The 23,761-nt window shown below is 43.7% G+C and overlaps 2 protein-coding genes across 2 annotated transcripts; one reads left to right on the forward strand and one right to left on the reverse strand.

The window, feature by feature from the left end:
• The first annotated feature begins 810 nt into the window (after positions 1-810).
• On the forward strand, positions 811-3,089 carry rasd1 (RAS, dexamethasone-induced 1). Its single transcript, XM_080206067.1, has 2 exons — positions 811-1,173; positions 2,003-3,089. The coding sequence occupies exons 1-2, from the start codon at positions 906-908 to the stop codon at positions 2,527-2,529; spliced, it is 795 nt and encodes a 264-aa protein (XP_080062193.1). The 5' UTR covers positions 811-905; the 3' UTR covers positions 2,530-3,089.
• A 10,228-nt stretch (positions 3,090-13,317) lies between these two features.
• med9 (mediator complex subunit 9) lies at positions 13,318-19,014 on the reverse strand. The gene is made up of 2 exons (XM_080206304.1): positions 18,899-19,014; positions 13,318-16,182 (listed from the first exon to the last, which is right to left on the reverse strand). The coding sequence occupies exons 1-2, from the start codon at positions 18,994-18,996 to the stop codon at positions 15,966-15,968; spliced, it is 315 nt and encodes a 104-aa protein (XP_080062430.1). The 5' UTR covers positions 18,997-19,014; the 3' UTR covers positions 13,318-15,965.
• Positions 19,015-23,761: the final 4,747 nt, after the last annotated feature.

A 23,761-nucleotide genomic window follows, 5' to 3' on the forward strand; every position in this document is an offset into this window, starting at 1 on the left:
ATTTTCACAGTAACTTCATTGCAGTGTTAATATACGCCTGCTTGTGACACTAACAAAATAAAAACATTAAAAAGACTAAAAATGGGGTCAAGAACTGGTAGAAACCAACCTGAGCATCAGAGAGTAGATTTTTGCTATGATGTGGTGTTGGACTGGGATGGACACAATAAGAAATCTCACAACAACAGGTTAAAGTCCAACCGGTTTATTTGGGATCACGAGCTTTCCAAGCGCAGCTCCTGCTGCTCACCTGATGAAGGAGCAGCGCTCCGAAAGCCCGTGATTCCAAGTAAACTTCTTTGACTTTAAACTGGGTGTTGTGAGACGAGATTATTGCTGAGTGAGTGCTGCTTGATGGCACCGCGACATTGCTGGTGATGAGAACGGGCTCGTGTCAGCCTACTTGCGACAGTAATAAATACACTTTAACAGCTTTAAACTTGGATGAATAGGATTGGGATAGGCGCAGACGCGATGGGCCGAATGGCCTGTGTGTGGGGAGCACACGGTGTCCCTGCCCCACTCTCAGAGGGATAGCGGGGTGAGTGTTGGCTGCATTGTTTGACTGATTAAGTGCAGCGAGGGACGGAGTGTTCAGCTCCCTGTCCCTTTCTCTCTCTCTCTGGCAGCTCATAACCAGCTTGAAGCTGACAGGAGGTTTGGCTATGAGCTCTGGCCAGGCTGCTGACGTGCTGCTAATTCTCAGACACACTCTGTCCCACTGTTTACCTTCTACATGCGTAATGACGCCAGTTGCAGCCCTGTATAAAAGTGGCTGGCAGCTCCCTGCCGTCTCCAGTTGCTGCTTGAGCTTGTCTTGAGAGAAAGAGTCCTCCCACCTCCAGCTTCGGGCTCTCTCTCTCTCTCTCACTCCCACCCCTCTTTCTCAGCCTCATTCCCCGGTTATGATGAAGATGTCACCCTGCGAGACTGAGATCAACATCCCCGCCAAGAACTGCTACCGGATGGTCATCCTCGGCTCCTCCAAGGTGGGCAAAAGCGCCATCGTGTCCCGCTTCCTCAGCGGCAAGTTCGAAGATCAGTACACGCCGACCATCGAGGACTTCCACCGCAAGTTCTACAGCATCCGCGGCGATGTCTACCAGCTGGACATCCTCGACACGTCCGGGAACCATCCCTTCCCGGCCATGCGGCGCCTCTCCATCCTCACAGGTAAGAACCCCCCCAACTCCTGAAGCAGCAACATTCTTCCCAATTGCACTGGGAACTTCTCAATAACTCCCAAAAACTTGCGAAGCAACAGGCTACACCCTAAACTCTGATATATTCTATCTGGAGCTAAATTCTGCAGTCTAAAATATTGCATTTAAATTTCACTGATTTTTAAATATCTAAAATTTTGCATATAAAATTCATCCTAATTTTTAAATATCTAAAATATTGCATTTAAAATCCACCCTGATTTTTAAATATCTAATGTAGTGTTTAAAATTCACTTATTTTTAAAGATCGAAAATATTGCATTTAAATTTCACCCCAATTTTTAAATATCTAAAATATTACATTTAAAATTCAGCCTGATTTTTAAATATCTAATATATTGCATTTAAATTTTAAGCCGATTTTAAGTGTCTAAAATATTGCATTTAAACTTTGAGTTGATTTTATTAATATCAGAAATATTGCATTAAAACCTCAGTTTAAAATTGAACGGCCAACAATCTCTATATCCCACTCCACTCTGTGCCCGGGCTGCAACGAAAGCAGAAATTGCTGGAAAAGCAGCTTGTGTGGACAGTAACGAGATTTGTTTCGACTCCAGTATTCAGCTCTGAAGGGTCAGTTTGGAGTTGAAACATTTCTGTCCACAGAGTTTGTTCTTCTAGCACTTTGTTTTTATTCCAGTGTTGCAATGTGATTTGCTTGTATTTCATTTTGGGAGCGAGTTGATTTGTTAAGATGCCGAGGGGACGGGGATGTTAAACGTTTTGAAGTTGTGTGTGGCTGGGCAGAGTTCTAACTGTGCCTTAACCCTTTGCAGGCGACGTCTTCATCCTTGTCTTCAGTCTGGACAACCAGGACTCCTTTGAGGAGGTGCAGCGGCTCAAGCAGCAGATCGTGGAGACCAAGTCCTGCCTAAAGAATAAAACCAAGGAGAACATTGATGTCCCCATTGTCATCTGCGGCAACAAGAGCGACCGGGACTTTTACCGGGAGGTGCCCAGGGAGAAGATCCAGCAGCTGTTGGAGGGCGACTCCAAGTGCGCTTACTTCGAGATCTCAGCCAAACGGAACAGCAACGTGGACGAGATGTTCCAGACCCTGTTCACCATGGCCAAGCTGCCAAGCGAGATGAGCCCAGACCTCCACAGGAAGGTGTCGGTGCAGTACTGTGACATCCTGCACCGGAAAACCTTCCGAAGCAGGAAAATCAAAGACGAGGATGCCTATGGCATCGTGGCGCCCTTTGCCAGGAGACCCAGTGTGCACAGTGACCTGATGTACATTAAAGAGAAGGCCATCGGTGGAGGCCAGGCCAGGGACAAGGACCGGTGTGTGATCAGTTAAGCCTCCAGCTTGTTTATTTTGAACAGAAGACAATTTGGTGGATCTCCCAACTGCTCCCCCCCCCCTCAAAAGTAGGGTTGGGGGGTAGCAGATACTCCTACCACCCGTCTCTACAACGGCGTGAACCTGGGAAAGGGAGAGAGTGAGGACATTTCCAAAGACTGGCATGGTCTTCATGTCTTGTGCAGAGGACAGTACTCCAGTATCTCTCTAAGTGCTGGTCAGCTCACACACTGGGACAGAGCGAGGCACACGGACTGAGAAAATAAAAACACTGAACACGCGCGCACACACACACACACACACACAAAGTGAGAGGTTATTTTGAGAAGCTATATCCTAAGGAATGTTCATTTTGTCGTATTGACGGTGAAATATTTGTACTTGATTTTTTTAATTTAAAGTCAAAATATTGTAGTCTTTGATGTGTACAGACTTCGACAAGTAGCATCAAAAGGATTTGTTTACAATTGCCAAGAAGTTGTTGTATTTTTGGCAGTAAAGTTGTACTTGAACCATGAACAAAGTTTTAATTTTTTTAATAAATGTTTTGAAATAAAGTTTGTGTTCTGGTGTGATCTCTACAGCTGCTTACTTTCAATGGAAACAATAGATTTTATATGAACCCCGTCCTTCATTTTGATTGATTCATGAATCGCTCCCCGACTCCATGTTAGTCTTCTATCCTGTTCTCATGTTTTGCTTTCACAGAGTGCTGATCCTTGTTCTGCTATTGACACATTCTACCTGAGCCTTATGCCACTATTGGCACATGCTTTAGCCTTTAACACTATCATTGCCACTCCTTCTGTCTTGTGTCCACGACATTTTATTTCCCTTGACATCCAGCCTATCCTTGATTTTGGCTTTTGCCCTAACCGCACCCCTCCCATCCCCACCACCTTCCTGGACACAGTAATAAACGCATCACTGTTCCAGCTCTTAAGAAGAGCCATGCATACAAAACATGAAGTCTGCTTCCCTTTCCAGCGATGCTGCCAGACTTGCCGAGTTTTTCCAGCATTTCAGCTCTTATTTCGCATTTCATTGTTTATACACGGCCTCATGAGATCCTGCACTGCTGAGATCTTCAAAGATGTAACAAGCTAAGTGGTTAATGGGATCCTGTAGATATTGCATATCTGGACTCCCAAAAAGGGCATTTGACAAACTGCCACATAAAAGGGTTAAAACTCAAGGTATGATTAAGTAGGATTAGGTATAATTAGCTTGGATAGAGGATTGGCTAATCCAGAGAAAACAAGATAAATGGGTCTTTCTTGGGTTGGCGAACTGTAACTATAGTGGGGTGCCATGGGGTTCAGTCCTTGGGCCCCAGCTATTTAGAATCAATATTAATGACTCGGATACAGGGGTAGAAGGCACCATAGCCAAATTTGCAGATGACACAAACATGTGGGATGGGAAGTTGCAGTAATAAAGGAATTTACAAATGAATATGGATAGGTTAAGTGAATGGGGCAAAATGTAACCGATGTAGTTTAATGTGAATAAGTATGAGGTTATCCAGTTTGGTCAGAAAAATGGAAAGGCAATTTATTATCTAAATAGGGAGAAACTACAGAGGCATCTGGGTGTTGTTGGGCATAATTCACCGAAAACTAGTATAGCAGGTAATAAGGATAGCAAAGGGAATTTTGGCATTTACTGCTAAAGAACTAGAAAAAGTAAGGAAGTCTTGCTGCAACTGTACAGGACATTAGTGGGACCACACCTGGAATATTGTGCACACAGTCTTAGTCCCCTTGAGGAGGGATGTAATTGCATTGGAGGCAGTTCAGAGGAGGTTCACTGGATTGATTCCAGACATGAGGGATTTGTCTTATGGAGAGAAATTGAACAGTTTGGGCCAATACTCGCTGGACTTTAGAAGAATGAGTGGCACAGTGGTTAGCACTGCTGCCTCATAGCACCAGGGACCCTAGTTCAATTCGAGCCTTGGATAACTGTGCAATTTGCATATTCTCCCCGTCTGTGTGGGTTTTCCTCCTACACTCCAAACGTGTGGGTTAGGTGGATTGGCCAAGCTATATTGACCCTTAATGTCAGGGGGACTAGCAGGGTAAAAACGTGGGGTTACGGGGATTGGGTGGAATGGTCGTCAGTGCAGGCTCGATGGGCTGAATGGCTTCCTTCTGCACCGTAGGGTTTCTACGATAAAGCGATTGGCAAATATGTTGCGGGTCAATCTAGAACAAGAAGTCATGATCTTGGGATAAGATTTAAAACAGAGATGAGGAGAAAGGTTCATGAGTCTGTGGAATTCACTACCCCAGAGCTTGGTGGATGCTGGGACAGAGTAAATTTAAGGAGGCGATAGACAGATTTTTAATTGGTAACGGTTTGAAGGATTCTGGTGAATGGGCAGGAAAGTGGAGTTGAGGCTGAGATGAAATCAACCATGATTGCACTGAATGGCAGCACAGGCTCGAGGGGCTGAATTGCCTACTCCAGCTTCTAGTTCTTAGCTCCTTATGCATCACTTCATTCACTAGTTAAAAATGGTAAAGGGAAGGTTAATGGGTATCGTAATAACGGCCTTCAAAAAATTCTGAAAGGTTTTTATAGAGTGGAAGGTAAGAGTCCATGGGATCCAAGGAAATTTGGCAAGTTGGGTCCAGAATTGGCTGAGTGGCAGGAAGCAGAGGGCAAGGTGTGATTCTCTGTCTGGAAGCCTGTGCCCAGCGGAGTCCCGCAGGGACCAGTCTTGGGGCTCTTCCTAATTGTCGTTCATATAAATGATTTGGACGTGAATGGGGGAGGGTTGATCAGCGTGTTTGTGGATGATACAAAAATTGTTGGGGTGATAAATAGTGAAGAGGATAGCCTTGGATTACAGGAGGATCACAATGGGCTGGTCAGATGGTCTGATCAGTGGCAAATGGAATTCAATCCGGATAAGTGTGAGGTGATGCACTTGGGCAGGACAAATAATGCAAGAGAATGCATGATGAATGGCAGGACTCTGGGAAACACTGAGGGTCACAGGAATCTTACTGTGCTTCTCCAGACTTTTTTAATGCAGGATATGCAGCTCAGAAAAATGCCATTTTGCCCAACAATTCACGTTCTAACTAAAGCACCTTTCCATTGTTCCTCATTTATTGTTAGAGTCCCCAATTCCCTTCTCTATCATCTGCTTGAGTAGCTTCCACATAATTTCCCCATATTGCCTTGTTTGTCCTGTCAAAGTGCATCATCTCACAACTTATCCAGATGGACTAGTAACCCAGGGCAAGATGTGGTGACCTGGGTTCAAATCCCTCCAAGGTAGATGGTGAAATTTGAATTCATTAAAAGATCTGAAGTCAAAAGAGTGCCATAATGATGGCCATGAAACCACGTCGTTGTTAAAAAAAAAACTCATCTGGTTCATTAATGCTCTTTAGGGAAGGAAATTCTTACCTGGTCTGGCCTACATATGACTCCAGAGCAATTCCAATCACTATTCTGTAAATTGAGTTTGTGTCTTTTTATACCCTGTTTGTGAACAGATCTCCCACCCACCTGACTTTTGTGGCTTTTGCTACCAAATAACCTGGTGTTTTGAGACTTCTTACTGTGTTCAGTTGGTCCCATTAACACATCCTGCTATCTCACCTTTTGCTGCTATCTTCATCCTTTAATGGCACCGTTCACACTCCCCTTTGACTTATATCCAGGACAAATTGCTCAATATTCCTTTTTCCCCTGACCTATCCATGCTCTATTCTACCTCACCTCCTCCACCCCCTTTCCAACGATATAGTCCTTCACATTTCAATCTTGCTTCAGTTCTGTAGAAGGATCATATAGATCCAAAACATTAACACTGTTCCTCTCCACAGATGCTGCCAGACTGACATAGTTCATCCAGCGTTTTTTGTTTTTATTTAAGTTAACCTCCCTAATCTATCTCCCATTGAACACTATTCCCTTTTATCTACCATCTGGATATTTCTTAAAAATTAAAAGCATTCATGAAAAGCTCAGTGTGTGTATGCATGAGTGTTTGCTTGTGTATGTCTGTGTGCATGTGTCTGGATGCATGTGTGTGTGTGTGCTTGTACATGCATGCATGTCTGGATGTGGGTGCACATGTGTGTAAGGGATGTGTGTGCATGTGCGTTTGAGAGTGTGCGCATGTATGAATGTATGAGTGTGTGTGTGCATGTGTGTGTACGTGTGAGCACGAATGAGAGAGAGAGAGCATGTGTGTGTGTGTGTGTGTGTGTGTGTATAGTAGTTCTCCCTGCAATAGATTTTGCAGAGTGGATGGAGTCATTGAACACACCAATAATGATCACCGATTGCAGTTGTACCTGATGAGGAGAAAATTCTTCTGATGTGTTATCATGACTGACTAATCTGCAAACAGAACGGTATTGCTGAGAAAATGTTTTACTGGTGAATTAATCATTACTGTCAGAAGCCAGAGTCTACCAGAATGCACCACTATATCAAAGGAGTTTGACGGTAGATGTGAAAGTGGCATTATGAGATGCCTGCCTGTGGAATAACATTAAAGGCTGCTGCCATTTTCTTATAAATGCTGTAACAGGTTACTGCTAGAAACCTCAAGTTCCAGCAGTTACACACACATCTGTTTGATGTCATTTGGTTTGGGATTGAAATCTTCGAGCCATTTTGTGAAAACCGAATCAAAAATATCAAGAAAGCGGGCAACCGGCTAGTAACAGGGATGCGCTTTCATTTAACTATCACATATAGATATAAAGAATGTGCCTGGGTTTCAGAATTACACTGTCCTTGCAAAGAACATTTTGAACTTGGGATGTTCGTGCTTTGCATCCAGATATCTCTAACTCTGACAAAGTTTGTGTAAATACTTGCATTTCTGCCGCTTGTTATTCTGAGCAAACCTGTAATAACTGGGTGAGTCAGCAGCTTAGAAATGCGATTTTCTTCAAACACTAACTTACTCTTCCGAGTTATTTTCTCAGTTTTTACCTTGTCATTCCTTATCTTCGTGCTGGGTTAGGCTGCAGCACTTGCATCAAACATTTTGCAAGAATCAACAATTTGAGATTGATAGAGAAAGGGCATCTTTTGTGCAGGCTGCAGTCAGTCCAATACAGTCATTAATTATGTTAAGGCGTGTGGTTGTCAGATCACATTAAGATCACACTATGTACGGATGGCACAAAGGTTAGCACTGCTGCCTCACAGCGCCAGAAACCTGGGTTCTATTCCTAGTTTGGGTCATTGTCTGTGCAGTTTGCACATTCTCCCCGTGTCTGCATGGGTTTCCTCCGGATGCTCTGGTTTCCTCCCACAGCCTGAAAGACATGCTGGTTATGTGCATTGGCCATGGTAAATTCTCCCTCAGGTACCCGAACAGGCAGCTGGAGTGTGGAGAGTAGGGGATTTTCACAGTAACTTTGTTGCAGTGTTAATGCAAACCAACTTGCGACGATAGTAAATTTAAAAAAAAAATAACTCTGATGTAGCCAAAAATGTATTTGGTTGTATCAAACAACTTCAGGCAGAAGGGCCACCACTTCCTCACATACATAACCACATGGGATTGGCATTACTGGCTGGTCAGGTAAGGGGAAAATGAGATGAGATGAGGAGAAAGTTTTCCATGCAGAGAGTATTCTGGACCTGGAATATGTGCCTGAGAATGTGGTGGGAACAGGTTTGACTGAAGAATTCAAAAGGAAATTAGACTATTATCTGAAAACAAGAAATGTGCTGGGTTATAGAGAGCAGGCAGGGGTCACGGTGCTCAGGTGATTTGCTCATTCAGAAAACCTGTGTAGACACAATGGACTGTGCCACCATAGCTGGGCGGCACGGTGGTACAATGGTTAGCACTGCCGCTCACAGCGCTGGCGACAGGTTCAATTCCAGCTTCAGGTCACTGTCTGTGTGGAGTCTGCGCATTCTCTCACAATCCAGAGATGTGCGGGTTAGGTGCACTGACCATGCTAAATTAACCCTTAGTGTCAGGGTGATTAGCAGGTTAAATGTGTGGGGTTATGGGAATAGGGTCTGGATGATCGAATGGTCTCCTCCTGCGCTGCAGGAATTCTATAAGTGGCCGACTTCTGCACTGTGACAGTTATGTTCCCTCCTCTGAAGGGTATGAATAAACCAGTTAAGTTGTTGAAATGTGAACAGGTTTTGTTTGTTGCTCCACAGTGACCCGTAAAGCAATTTTTTTCTCTCTGACGCACTCAAGGTTAGGACCCTCTGCTTGAGAAAATTGGATTCACAAAATGATTTAACAAGGACGAGAAGTGTGCAATGACCCTCCTGCCTTTATTCATCACTGCTGAGAGACTGGCTGCAATTTCGTTTTTAAAATCATTAAACCAAGATGGGGACAGCAAGCCCTGATTTGCAGCTTCTCACCTTCTCTGATAATGTCTCCCATTAAAGATTGACTACAGTGTGCATTAAACAGAGAGATACTCTGCACTGAGCATTTTAAGCTGCGTTACATAGGCTTGGACTTTTGCATTTATCAAATTCTAAATGGTTCACAACAGGACTCCAAAGAGCAAAGCATATCAAAGACAAAATAAAAACAGAATGCTGGAGATTACTCAGCAGGTCTGGCAGCACCTGTGGAGAGAAAAACAGAGTTAGTTTCAGGCTGCAACCTCTCATCAGAACAGATTAGAATCACTTGTAAATGTGCACAATGGTCAGTGATTTTTACACTTTTGCCATTTTTAAAATTTTGTTCTACAACAGTAGGATCATGGTGGCACAGTGGTTAGCACTGCTGACTCGCAGCGCCAGGGACCAGAGTTCGATTCCCAGATTGTGCAGATTCTGCACAGTCGGTGGCCCATTCTCCCTGTGATTGCGTGGGTTTCCTCTGGGCGCTCCAGTTTCCTCCCATAGTCTGAAAGATGTGCTGGTTTAGGTGCATTGGCCACACTAAATTCTCCCTCAGTGTAGCTGAACAGGTGCCACAGTGGGGCAACTAGGGGATGTTCACAGTAACTTCACTAAGCCGACTTATGACAGTAATAAATAAATTTAAAAACTTTAAAGTAAGATCTCATCTGTTGCCCAAATGCCACAACACCAGCAAGTTATAAGAAATAGGAGGAGTAGGCCATCTAGCCCTTCAAACCGGCCCCAACATTCAATAAGATCATGGCTCATCTGAAGTGGATCAGTTCCACTTTCCCACTTTCTCCCCATAACCCTTCATTCTCTTGTCTGTCAGAAATCTATCGAGCCATGACTTAAATATATTCAACAAGGTAGCCTCCACACTTCAATGGGCAGAGAATTCCAGAGATTCACCACCCTTTGAGTGAAGAAGTTCCTCCTCAACTCTGTTCCAAACTGTCCCCCCACCCCCACACTTACTTTGAGGCTGTGCCCTCTAGTTCTGTTTTCCTTTCTAAGCAGGAAGAATCTCTACCTCTATCCTATCTAGCCCCTTCATTACCTTGCAAGTCTCTATAAGATCCCCCCCTCAGCCTTCTAAACTCTAATGAGTACAGGCCCAGTCTATTCAATCTCTCTTCATAAGCTAAATTATTAAATTTATTCAGGTGAAGCATATTGGTTTTATAAACTCATAAGAAATAGCAGCAACTAGTGCATTTGGTTCATCATGCCAGCTCCGCCATTCAATAGGATCATGGCTTGTGACCTTAACTGACACTTTATTGCTGATTGACAAGGCTATCAATGTTATGGCAATCAAAACTCTGTCTCACTTGGTTTTGAATATATTCAGTGAGCCAACCCCCACCGCTCTCTGTAGAAGAGAATTCCAAAGACTAATGATCGAGAGAAAAAAAATGTCTAATCTCCATCTGAACTGGATGACCCCTTATCTTTAAAAAGTGCCCCTAGTTCTAGATTCCCCCACCAAAGGAAGAATCATCTCAGTATCTACTGCCTTGAGCTCCCTCATAACCTGAGACGTTTCAATAAGGTAGAAGTAACAATTGCTACCATACATGGCAGTTGTCATTTAAAATCAGCTGATCGCCTTCTACCTTGCTCCAAACTGGTCTCTGTCTCCTACTCAGCTGTATTCTGTATTCACCTGCCATCGATTGAACTCCATCCTTTCACTGCCTGCTTGAAAATATCACATTGCCAGAACTTCAAACCATTTATAATTAGTGATTGAGACAAATGAGATCCAATGGATATCGACAGCGTGGATGTGAAGGAGGATGTTTAAAGTTTATTTATTGGTGACACAAGTAGCCTTACATTAGCACTGCAATGAAGTTACTGTGAAAATCCCCTAGTTGCCACACTCTGGCGCCTGTTCGGGTACACGGAGAATTTAGCATGACCAATGCACCTAACCAGCACATCTGTGGGAGGAAACCAGAGCACTTGGAGGAAACCCATGGAAACACAGGGAGACTGTGCAGTGACCCAAGGTGGGAATCGAACCCACACCTAGTGATGCACGAGGCTGACTTGCGTGTTTCCATTGCTAGTAAGGGTGGCACAGTGGCTGGCACTGTGGTCTCAGAGAACCAGGGATCCGGATTTGATTCCTGACTGGAGTCACTGTCTGTACCAAGTCTGCAGATTCTTCTGTGTCTGTGTGGGTTTCCTCCCAGTCTGAAAAACATGCTGGTTAGGGGTATTGGCCATGCTAAATTCTGTCTGTGTATGTGAACAGGCACTGGAGTGTGGTGACTAAGGGATTTTCATAGTAACTTCATTGCAGTGTTAATGTAAGCCTACTTGTGTCACTAATAAATAGATAATAATAGAACATGTTGCTAGTCTGTGCCAGGGTTTATAGCTTGAGGGGCACCACTTCATACCAAGTGTGGCTGGCCAGGAGTCTCTCCCAGTCTTACTGCCAACCTTTGGAGTATTTGAGAGGATTTGTAGGTTGACACTCAAGCTCTTTGACACTAGGAACGCACCTTCCTTGGCCATCAAGTCCTGGGGTGGGACCTGAACACAGAGCTTCTGGGAGGGACAGGGACACTACCCACTGTGTCACTATTATGAATGCAATGTTGAAGACCTCATTTGTACCCAATTTAGCAAGGTGTAGCTTTCTGAACGGTTTTTGCAGCACAGATAATAGTGTAAAAGTGTAAGCTTTCAACAGCTCATCATTTCTTGATCTTGAAACAGCTCATCCTATGGAGAACTGTACGATTACAGACACCAATTTCTAGATTTGAGTGATTAATTGTGCACCCACAACTCAAAGTAATGATGGTGAACACAGTTTTGCAGAACCACATTGTGATTGCTGAAATATAACGTTAGCATAGGTCTCGGAGGAAAAATACAAAAGCTGACAGCTCACCTTGCGAGGAATCCAAAATCCAACAAATTCAACTCCTATCAGCTAGTGATTTAGATATGCAATGCGGTCTGCAAATACATCAAGTCAACCGAGCTCCTTCTAACATTGGATCCAAACCAGCCAGTCTTTCAAAATTCCCCCAAGAACTACGCATGATCTTTATTTCGCAGATCAGAAGAAATGTGCATTCTCCAATTTGCAACTTAGTCAGCATTGAACTTCAATGCTCTTATGTGTAATGTCACAGAGCCACTCTGTGAAACTGAAAGGATTTTGAGAAATTGTGTAAGCTCAATTACATTGTGACAAAGCGGAGAACGGGCACATTGTTTTCTTGAAGACATTCAGACTCGGTCATTTTCATCAGCTACAAAAGTTGTCACTGCCTGAAGAAGTTTGGCAAATGCCAAACAGCAAAAAGCACAAGATAATAAGGAGCAATCAGATAAAAGGAAGAGTAATCTGTTTCTAATGATGACTGAGGGATAAGTATCAACCAGTACATCAGGAGAACTTCCTTGATCTTCTGTGAATAGTGCCAAGGGACCTCTTTCAGAGCCCAGAACGAGGCGTTGTAGTGTGAGGATAAGGGGGTAAACCTTTTAGAACTGAGATGAGGAGAAATTTCTTCACCAGCTACCACAGAATATAGTTGAGACCAAAACACTGATTTCAGGAAGAAATTAGATATAGCTCACAACCACACATATTTACCCTGCTAGTCTTCCTGACAATATGGAGCAATTGAGCATGGCCAGAGCACCTGGTGGAAACTCACAGACATGGGGAGAATGTGCGACTTCCACACAGTCATCCGAGGCCGGAATTGAATCTGGATCCCTGGTGCTGTGAGGCAGCAGTGCTAATCGCCGTGCCATCTACACCAGATGCGCTGAACATGCTTTTTATGCAGAGGGTGGTTGGTGCTTAGAACCTGCTGCCAGAGGTAGTGGAAGCAGTACATTATACATTTAAAAAAAAAGCTTAGATGGGCTTTTTGATTCGCATGGACCAGTTTGGGCCAAAGGGTCAGTCTCTGTGCCGTAGATTCAATGATTCACTGGAGCACAGGCTCAACAGATTGCAAGCATTTCAGAAAAAAAGAAATAAAATCTTGTAGTTGTTGGGATTTCATTTAAAAATAAACTGGAATGGTCACCGATCAGGAGCACTAAAAATTTTGATCAAATGAATATCCTACTATATACCCAAAGATTTCAAAAGTTAAGTATGAACTGTTTAACAAATGCACTGCATGATTAGTTGGAAACATGATACAGCACTTCTCACAACCTCAAGACGTCGCAAAGCCTTACAGCTAATGAAGCATTTTTGAAGTGCGATCACTTGCAATGCAAAGAACCAGCAGCCAAATTTCACACATCAATGCTTCAGAAGGAGCAATCGAATAAAAGAGGAGATAATCTGCTTTTAAATGAAGCTGAGGGATAAATATCCACCAGGGCATCAGAACTTCCTTGATCTTCTGTGAATAGTGCCAAGGGACCTCTTCCATCCTGAGACAGCAGACATGATCTCAGCTTAACATCTCATAAGTAATGAGTTAATCAAATGGTACTGTTAGTAATTTCTCTTGATTTTAATTGGTGTACTTGCAAATCGGCTCATTATCGATATGATTTAACCAGATCGTGTAACTAATTTGTAACAAGACCATGCAGGTTTAATCGGCTTTAGTTGGTGGTGTCTAGGCAACGGAATATCTTGTCAGTTCTTCTTTTAATTTCACAAGGAAGCAGGAAACGTCACATTTTTTATGATGGTGGGAAAGGAACGTATTACTCAGAGAAACAACAAAGATGACATTTGTCAAAGGAATATGGGCTCAGCCTATAGGAGAGGAGCAGCCTGAGGTTACTCAAAAGTCTTTGCTAATTCATTCATTATGAACGTCTTCAGCCTAATGACTTGTTTGACAGATCAATCAAGATGAAAACTATGTTAGAAAATTCTAAAACAAGGTTAATAAGTACCTGAGCGTGTCGTCTTCTTGCAAGGCGTGCCCAGCATCCCCTCTAAGTCGATCTTTTACTCTCATTCTATGCTTTGAAAACACTCATCTAACTCTTACACCCCTAGATATGACTGTGACATTAAATTCTGCACCCTCTCCTTGCCTTGTGACAATAATAAATCAAATCAAATGAGGTCTAAGTAACAATGAAATATTGCAGTGTTGAAAAAGGTATAAAGAGAACTTAGCCAGACACCTGAGAATGTTTCTAATTCATTGAACCCCTGCTTTGATTGTGAAACATGAAAAATTCTGAACTTGTAAAGTTTTGCCATAAGTGTTGCTGTTGCGTAAATTATTAATAATTATTAGATGCTTAATAAATCTATCCTTAATGGTGTGAATCGTATTGTTCTGAAAAGTGATGTAGAAGACCCATTGTCTAATAACCTCATCTGAAAGACATTTCCAACAAGCACTTACTCAGTATTGCAATATTGTCTGCATAGATCAAGTGTTCTAGTATTTGGAGTGGGGCTTGAACCCTCACGCTTGGACCGAGACAAGAGTGCTATCACAAGCAAAATTAACATCTCAATATCTAAAGCATCACTGCTTAAGCAATGATCTGAAACAATACAAGTTTAGAAAGTTATAGTATCATTTAATTTCTTCGCTAGTCTCAAAAGAAATTGTTCCAGATTTCACACAACCATACTGCAATGGCCATATATTAACCTGATCTTTATTTACACCCCAGTTATGACTCAAACACGACATTCTGCACCCTCTCTTTTCCTTCTCCCTTATGTATTCTACGAATGGTATATTTTGTCTGTATAGCGTGCACTATATCCCAATACATGTGACAATAATAAATCAAATCAAACTATATAAGGATATGGAGAAAGGGGGAAAAGACAGATAGGGCCTAATGCTCCCCCTGCAAAGGAAAACAGATGTTTGTTACTAAACCCCATTTAAAGTGAGAAGCTATTGCACCACATTAAACATGAGAGAGCTGCTCAAATAAAGAACAGCGATAAAGCTTCAAAGCTTATTTATTGTCACAAATCAGCTTGCATTAACACTAACGACGTCAATATAAAAAACCCTAGTCGCCACACTCCAGCGCCTGTTCGGGTACACTGAGGGAGAATTTAGCATGGCCAATGCGCCTAACCAGCACGTCTTTCAGACTGTGGGAGGAAACACATGCAGACACAGAGAGAATGTGCAGTCTCGCACAGACAGCAAACAAAGCTGGGAATCAAGCCCAGGTCTCTGGCACTGAGGCAGCAGTGCTAACTGCATCACCCTTAAAAGGTAACATACAGAATCACACAAGATTATAGTTCACACAGCTCAAAACCATGAGGTGGGACTGGAAGGAACTTTCAATGTATTCTAGGCATTCTGACTTCACTAATAGTTATAACTGAACATGAATTGGCAAGTTCTTCCACCATGGCCAAACCAGTGATGCTTTTTGTTACAGACCAGAAGACAAAGCTTTATCAATTGGACAATAATGCAGAGCATTTAGGAAACGCATGATCCAGATTTCAGCGTCAACACCCATTAACTGCACTTGAACTAATTAGCTCTCTTATCAATCGTGAATGCCAATTCACTTTCATTAACCTTCAGCGAACTGGTTGGGGGAAAGTTAAAACATTGTGCTTCTTATGCTGTTTTTAGTTGCAAAAAGTCTACTTCAACTGAAGGCAGAAACCCCACAGTGAAAAGACGGCATGAATGCCTTCTGCATTTCAGTAGTAAGCACAGTGCTAACTTGCATCCAGGCTAACTAACGCACATTAGCTTACTGCTAATACAGCATTAAACTGCACGTACAAATACATGGTTGATTGGCAAAGGTTTCACTTCATAGATACTCCCGATAGTCTAACCAGGGACAGATGCATTCTTCGGTCAATTCACTCGTGTATACTGGACGCACTAATTACAATGAAAACAGCGGGGAAATGTTCTGACAGAGTTCCATCATGTACTAAATTCAATAGATTTAGAACTCAAAGAAAGCATACTCAATAATCTATTATTAAGCATATGTTCTTTGCCCAGATTTTGGTGGTTATGAACTCAGCAATAAAATATATGCACCCAGAACGGAAGTCTTGCCTAATGCTTCAACAAGGCATTTTCTTATGTTTTGGGGATGTCAAACATGCAGAGGCTCTTGTATTTTTGCAGAAGTTCATTTTTGGTGCGGACCTGGTCCCGCAAGTTCTGAAGCTGCAGCTGCTGCTGTTCGGGGCTGAGATCAATCCCAGGCATTGCCAAAACCATTTCCCGAGTCTCCTGTAGCTTCGCCTTCAGTCTGTTCAGCTCCTGGTGCACATCTTGGCTGTCTTTGTCCATACTGCCCACAATAAAATCAACAGACAAATCATTACACTACGTTTTATTAAGATTATAACAGCAACAGAAGATAACATTACTAGGACTATGGGATGCCAGTATTAGTAACCAAGCACACAATGGACAATTACTAGACCATTTTGGTAAATATCGCAGCTTTTGTTTCACTATAGGAGTCAATACTGTTATAGTCCAGCTATGTCTAAAACATAACATGAAATGTTATGGTACAAAGATACAGATTAGGAAATTCAGGGACTCATTTCCCATCAATGATAAAAGCGTATAATGTAGGAAATGCAGCAAATAATCTGTGCTTAGCAATCCCCAACAAACAGCAAGGTAGTAATTACCAAGTTTTCTGTTTTATGTTGTTGAGTAGCTGTTTTAGACTTCAGAATAAACGCCACCACAGTAAAATAATCAGATCAGTTATTCCAACATTAGTGTTTCAAAACACTTGAGATTGTCGTCTCGGGACAGCAGAGTGAGTTTATCCACTCTCGTACCAATCGCTCCTCCCTCACTATTCACTCTCCAGCGCCCCATTTCCCTTCTATCATTCCTTCTCTTCCTGCACTGACCGTTCCACACCCAATCTCTCCAATATCTCCATCTACCTTAACGCTCCCTCCCTCATCATCTCCCCATCAACCACCCTGCCCCACATCATCTTCCATCCTCCATATCATCTGCCCGCTTCCCCAGCTCCCCCCTTTCCCATCTCATCTCTCCATGGACATGGTGGGACGCAAAAGGAGCAAATCAAAGGTCCCGTAGTAGACATATTTGAATCATCAATAGTCATGGGTGAGGGGCCTGAAGACCTGAAGACTGGAGGGTTGCACATGTTGTGCCTTTGTTTAAAAAGGGCTGCAGGGAAAAGTCTGGGAACTACAGGCCAGTGAGCTTCACATCTGTGATGGCTAAGTTGTTGGACGGTATTTTGAGACAGAATCTATAGGCATTTAGAGACACGAGGACTAATTAGGGACAGTCAGCATGTCTTCGAGAGTGGAAAATCACGTCTCACGAATCGGATTGAATTTTTGAAGGGTTAACCAAGGAGGTCGATGAGGACAGTGCAGCTGATGTTGTCGATAGGGAATTTAGCAAGGCCTTTGACAAGGTATCGCACTGTTGGTTGTTGCATAAGGTTAAATCTCATGGGATCCAGGGTAAGGGAGCTCAACAGATACAAAATTGGCTTGGTGACAGAATGTGGGTATGCCGGCGTTGGACTGGCGTAAACACAGTAAAAAGTCTGACAACACCAGGTTTTAGTCCAACCTATTTATTTGATAATATCCTCACAAGCTTTCGAGGGGACTGCCTCTTCGTCAGGTGAATGGAGAGTTGTCCCCTCGAAAGCTTGTGAGTATATTATCAAATAAATAGGTTGGACTAAAACCTGGTGTTGTCAGACTTTTTACTGTGTTGGTGACAGAAGCCAGAGGGTGGTTGTAGAGGGATGTTTTTCAAACTGGAGGCTTAAGACCAGTGGTGTGCCTCAGGGATCAGTGCTGGGCCCACTATTATTTGTCATTTATATTAAGGATTTGGATGAGAATATAGCACGGCATGGTTACTAAATTTGCAGATGAAACCAAGATTGGGGGCACAGTGGACAGTGAAGGTGGTTATCTTAGATTGCAACAGGATCTTGGTCAATTGGGCCAATGGGCTGACAAATGGCAGGTAGAGTTTAATTTAGATAAGTGTGAGGTGATGCATTTTGGTCACTCAAACCAGGACAGAACTTAGTCAGTTAATGGTAAAGCACTGGGGAGAGTTACAGAGCAAAGAGATCAAGGGGTACAGGTTCATAGTTCCTTGAAAGTGAAGTCACAAGTGGACAGAGTGGCGAAGAAGGCCTTCGACATGCTTGGTTTCATTTGTCAGAACATTGAATACAGGAGTTGGGACCTGTGCTTGAAGCTGTACAAGACATTGGTAAGGCCACGCTTGGAATACTGTGTAGAGTTCTGGTCACCCTATATTAGAAACAACATTATTAAACCAGAAAGAGTGCAGAAAAGATTTACTAAGATGCGACTGGGACTTGATGGTTGAGTTATAAGGAGAGGCTCGATAGACTGGGACTTTTCTCTCTGGAATGTTTTCTTTCTGCAGCATAGAAGGCTGAGAGGTCAACTTATAGAGGTCTATAAAATAATGAGGAGCACATATCAGCTACATAGTCAATATCTTTTCCCAAAGGAAGGGGAGTGTAAAGCTAGAGGGCATAGGTTTAAGGTGGGGGGGTATAAAAAAGATCCAGAGGGTCAATTTTTTCAGAGGGTGGTGAGCGTCTGGAACAAGCTGTTGGAGATAATGGTGGAGGCGGGTACAATTTTGTCTTTTAAGTAGCATTCAGACATTTACATGGATAAGATGGGTATAGACGGATATGGGCCAAGTGCGGGCAATTGGGACTAGCTTAAGGGTTTTCTTTTTTAAAAAAAGGTGGCATGGACAAGTCCGGCCAGAGGGCCTGTTTCTACGCTAGGGTTCTATGCCCCTCACCTCCCACCCACCCCCATCTTCTCCCTCAATCCCTCCTCTTCCCGCATTTTATCTCCCCCCCCCAACCCCCAGCCCATTTCCCCACCCCCTCCCTCTCTCCCTGTCCCATCTCATTTTTCCCCCATCCCCATCCTCTCCCGTTCTCTTCCCCCCCCCCACCACAGTGACTGGACACGGAGCCACTCATTCACCACTTGATGATGTCGTGCACAACGGGCAGGAAGGAGCAATCGTCCTGCTTGATGGGTCCCTTCACCTCCACCGCAGCCGGTGCTGCAGCCGCCGCCATGACGCTGACCTCCGACCTGAGCGCTCCCAGACGTCATCACCGGGCTGCAGCGCCAATAGACCGTATTCTTGATGACGTCACTTACCGTCACTTCCTTTGAGCTGCGCAGCCGCAATGTCGTTCCCCTCTGTCGGTATCACAGACTCCCGACAGAGCAGAAAGAGGCCATTCGGCCCATCGAGTGTGCACTGACCACAATTCCACCAGCCCCATACATTTACCCTAGCTAACCCCCTGACACGAGGGAGTAATTTGGCATGGCCAATCCACCTAAGCCTAATATCTTTGAACTATGGGAGGAAATCGGAGCAAGCGGAGGAAACCCATACAGACACGGGGAGAATGTGCAGACTCCACACAGACAATGACCCAAACCAGGTGTTGAACCGGTTTCCCGGTCCCTCGTGCTATGAGGCAGCAGTGCTAACCAATGTGCCACCATGCCACTGTGCTGTCATTGGGTTACTACAGGGAAAAAGCTGAATAGCTGCAGTATTCTCCAGCTAGAATTTCCAGTGAAGCCAAAAGGAACATCCAACAACTTTCAGAATCAAAACAATGCTGGCAGCACTCAGCAGGTCTGGCAGAGGAACAGAATTAAATCTTCAAATCAGGTAATCCTCAGAGCAGGGGAGCTGAACTGTGAGAGTGAGGCAGGGAAAAATGGGTGAGAGGGGAGTGAGGAACAGAAGGAAAAGTCTGTGACAGACAGGATGGCAAAAGAAATGAACTTTCATAATTCTGCTTTAAAATGTTTGGAAAGAAAAAGCATATCCTTTTACCTATCATCTTTAGGTAATATTTAATGTCAGAAAAAAAAAATCAACCTTTTGTTCTTTCCTCCCCTGGAAAGATTTGATCAGTCACCAGGGTTGGATGTGACATGGCTGAGGGGATGCTAAGGGAATCGGTTTTATTGTTTAGTTTGTTTATTGGTGTCACAAGTTGGCTTACATTAAACACTGCAATGAAGTTACTGTGAAAATCCCTTAGTTGTCACACTCCGGCACCTGTTTGGGTACACTGTGGGAGAATTTAACATGGCCAGTGCATATAACCAGCATGTTTTTTGCATTGTGGAAGGAAACTGGACCGCCCGGAGGAAACCCATGTAGATACAGGGAGAATGTGTAGGCTCCACACAGTGACCCGAGCCAGAACCGAACCCAGGTCCCTGGTGTTGTGAGGCAGCAATGTCAGCCACTGTGCTACCTTGCTGCTGCACAATTGGAAATTACAATGGCAAGCCTTTCAATCATTGTAAGATACAGGAATGGTGCAAAAGGACTGGAGAATTGCAAATGTAACACCCTCTTTTAGAATGGGAATATGGATTAGACCAGAAACTACAAGTGGGAAGGTTGTAGAAAAATAAAATAATTAGGAAGATTAACAGTCATTTGTACAAAGTTAAAGAAAATCATCACTCATAAATGCAAATCATGTTTAACTGGTCTGATTGAGTTTTTGACACAAGGCAGAATTTGATGAACCTTCTCGCTGGTAGGATTTTTCTGTCCTGTTTAAGTTAATGGACTTTTAAATAACTCACTATTTTCCAGCCCTGCCCCAACCACAATGGGGATGTAAAATGCTGCCAGCGCTAATGAGGATGCTTGATAACAAAGAACAAACAAAGAACAACCCAGCACGGGAAACAGGCCCTTCGGCCCAACAAGCCCACGCCGCTGCATCACCCTACACCTATTCTACCCTGCGTATCTACAAATAGAACCCCTGACTTAGCCAGATTGAGGGGAGAATAGTGTCAATCTGGTAAAACCAATCAGCCTAAGAGCACATCTTTGGGGTGTGGGAGGAAACCGGAGCGCCCGGAGGAAACCCACGCAACCACAGGAAGAATGCACAAACTCCCACAGACACAGGCCCAAATCCATGTATCTGCACAGCTAGCAGTGCTAGTCACCGAGCTGTTGCGGTGCCCGTCTACCGGTCCAGGATCATGATGAAAATAATGCAGTTGATCTGGTGCACATAGACTTCCGAAACGTGTTTGATAACATCCCACAATACAGATCTCTGAGAAATTTCAGCCCATAGAGAAAACAATGAATATTGGCAGCATGGATATGATGTTGGTTAAGTGACAGAAAACAAAGTAGTGGTGAATGGTAGTTTTTCAGACTGAAGGTGAGCTTAATGAACAATTAAATTGAAAAGCTAACAAATTCTTAAAATAATGGGCAGGCTATGGACAAATGTCATCTATAAATGGCAGAGTGGCATAAATTGGCCAGCAAATTGGGCATTACGCTGGCACAGTGGTTAGCACTGCTGTCCCACAGCACCAGGGATCCAGGTTCGATTCCAGCCTTGGGTCACTGTCTGTGTGGAGTTTTCAAGTTCTCCCTGTATCTGCGTGGGTTTCCTCCAGGTGCGCTAGTTTTCTCCCACAGTCCAAAAAATGTGCGGGCTAGGTGGATTGGCCATGATAAATTGCCCCTTGGTGTCAGGGGGACTAGGAGGGTAAATATGTGGAGTTAGGGTAAACATGTGGGGTTACAGAGATAGGACCTGGGTGGATTGTGGTCAGTGTAGACTTGATGGACCAAATGGCCTCCTTTTGTTCTGTAAGGATTCTATAAAATTCTAGAGATTTGCAATTTATGATATCTTTACTAATCCAATGAAGTTTCTGTTCAATTTGTGCATTAATACTGGCATAAGTCGTCAACACCACTTTCAGCAAGTCCGGCCCATGATTCAGTTTTTCATCATGGTGTCAGCTATGGGTCTCTAGTTACACCCTTTTGCCCTGGAGGTTAAAGGCCATGGGTTAGACCACACTCCAGAAGCTAGAGAAAATAATCTAGCAGATACTTTAATCTAGTATTGAGAGATTTTGATTGGATTTGATTTATTATCACATGTATTAGCATACAGTGTAAAGTATTGTTTCTTGTGTACCAGACAAAGCATATATTCATAGAGAAGGAAACGAGAGTGCAGAATGTAGTGTTACAGTTATAGCTAGGGTGCAAAGAAAGATCAACTTAATGCAAGGTAGATCTATTCAAAAGAATAATGGCAGCAGGGAAGAAGCCATGTCAGTTGGTATGTGACCTCAAACTTGTATCTTTTTCCCAATGGAAGAAAATGGAAGAGAGAATGTCTGGAATGCGTGGGGTCTTTAATTATGCTGCCAAGGCAGTGGAAAGCGTGGACAGAATAAATGGCTGGGAGGCTGGTTTGCATTATGGATTGGGCTACATTCACAACTTTTTATAGTTTCTTGCGGTCTTGGACAGAGCAGAAGCCATATCAAGCTATGATACAACCAGAAAGAATGCTTTCTCTGGTGCATCTGTAAAAGCTGGTAAGAGTCATAGCTGACATGCCAAATTTCCTTAGTCTTCTGAGAAAATAGGAGCGTTGATGCACTTTAACTATAGTGTTGGTATGGGAGTCTAGGACAGGTTGTTGGTGATCTGGACACCTAAAAACTTGAAGCTCTCAACCCTTTTTATTTCATCCCCATTGATGTAGTCAGGGGCATGTTCTCCTTTACGGTTCCTAAAGTCGATGGCAATCTCCTCCGTTTTGTTGACATTGAGGGAGAGATTATTGTCACCGTATCAGTTCACCAGATTCTCTACCTCATTCCTGTACTCTGTCTTGTCATTGTTTGAGATCAGCAAACTTGAAAATTGAGTCGGAGGGGAATTTGGCCGTAAAGAGGTGCATAAAGGAGTATAGGAGGGGGCTGAGAACACAGCCTTGTGGGACACCAGTGTTGAGGATGATCATGGAGGAGGTGTTGTTGCTGATCCCTACTGATTGTGGTCTGTGGTTTCGAAAGTTCAGGATCCAGTCACAGAGGGAGGAGCCGAGGTCCAGACCACGGAGCTTGGAGATGAGTTTCGTAGAAATAATGCTATTAAAGGCTGAGCTGTAGTCAATAAATAGGAATCTGACACAGGTGTCTTTACTTTTAGGTGTTCCAGGGTTAAGTGCAGGGCCAGGGAGATGGACCTGTTGTGGCGGTAGGCAAACTGTAGTGGATCCAGATAGACCAGGAGACTGGAATTGATTCGTGCCATGACTAGCCTTTCGAAGCACTTCATAATAATGAAAGTCAGAGCCACTGGACGGTAGTTATTAAGGCACGCTGCTTGCCTTCTCTTTGGTACTGGGATGATGGTCATCTTCGTGAAGCAGATAGGGACCTCCGATCACTGTAAAGAGAGGTTAAAAATGTCTGAATATCCCAGCCAGCCAATCCATGTAGGATCTGAGGCCTCGTCCGGGTACCCCATCTGAGCCAATTGCTTTCTGTGGGTTGACTTTTGAGAAAGCTGCTCTGATCTCTGCAGTAGTGACCCCCAGATACAGGTTCATCCAAGACTTCCAGGGTGAAGGGCATGCTCTCGCTGACCTCTTGCTCAAAACTGACAGAACACATTGAGCTCTTCATCAGGGAGGGGTGCATTGGAGCTGGCAATTTAACATGCCTTCATCTTGTAGCCTGTTATGTCTTGCAGATCTTGCCATAGCTGGTGGGGGGGTCTGTGCGGCTAGTCTGGGACCCTAGCTCGATCTGGCACTATCTTTTGGCACCTTTGATGGATCTTTGTATCTGACTTTTTTATATAGGTCAGGGTTGCCTGACTTGAATGCCTCAGGTCCAGACATCAGCAAGTAGCGGATACCCCTGCTCGTCCATGATTTCCGGCTGGGGAACAGATTTTCTTCTTTGGCACACAGTCTTCTACACACTTGCTAATGAAGTCAATTACTGTAATGG

The sequence above is a fragment of the Carcharhinus amblyrhynchos genome, chromosome 18 (genome assembly GCF_965287045.1).
Source record: "Carcharhinus amblyrhynchos chromosome 18, sCarAmb.v2.hapA, whole genome shotgun sequence".
NCBI lineage: Eukaryota > Metazoa > Chordata > Chondrichthyes > Carcharhiniformes > Carcharhinidae > Carcharhinus > Carcharhinus amblyrhynchos.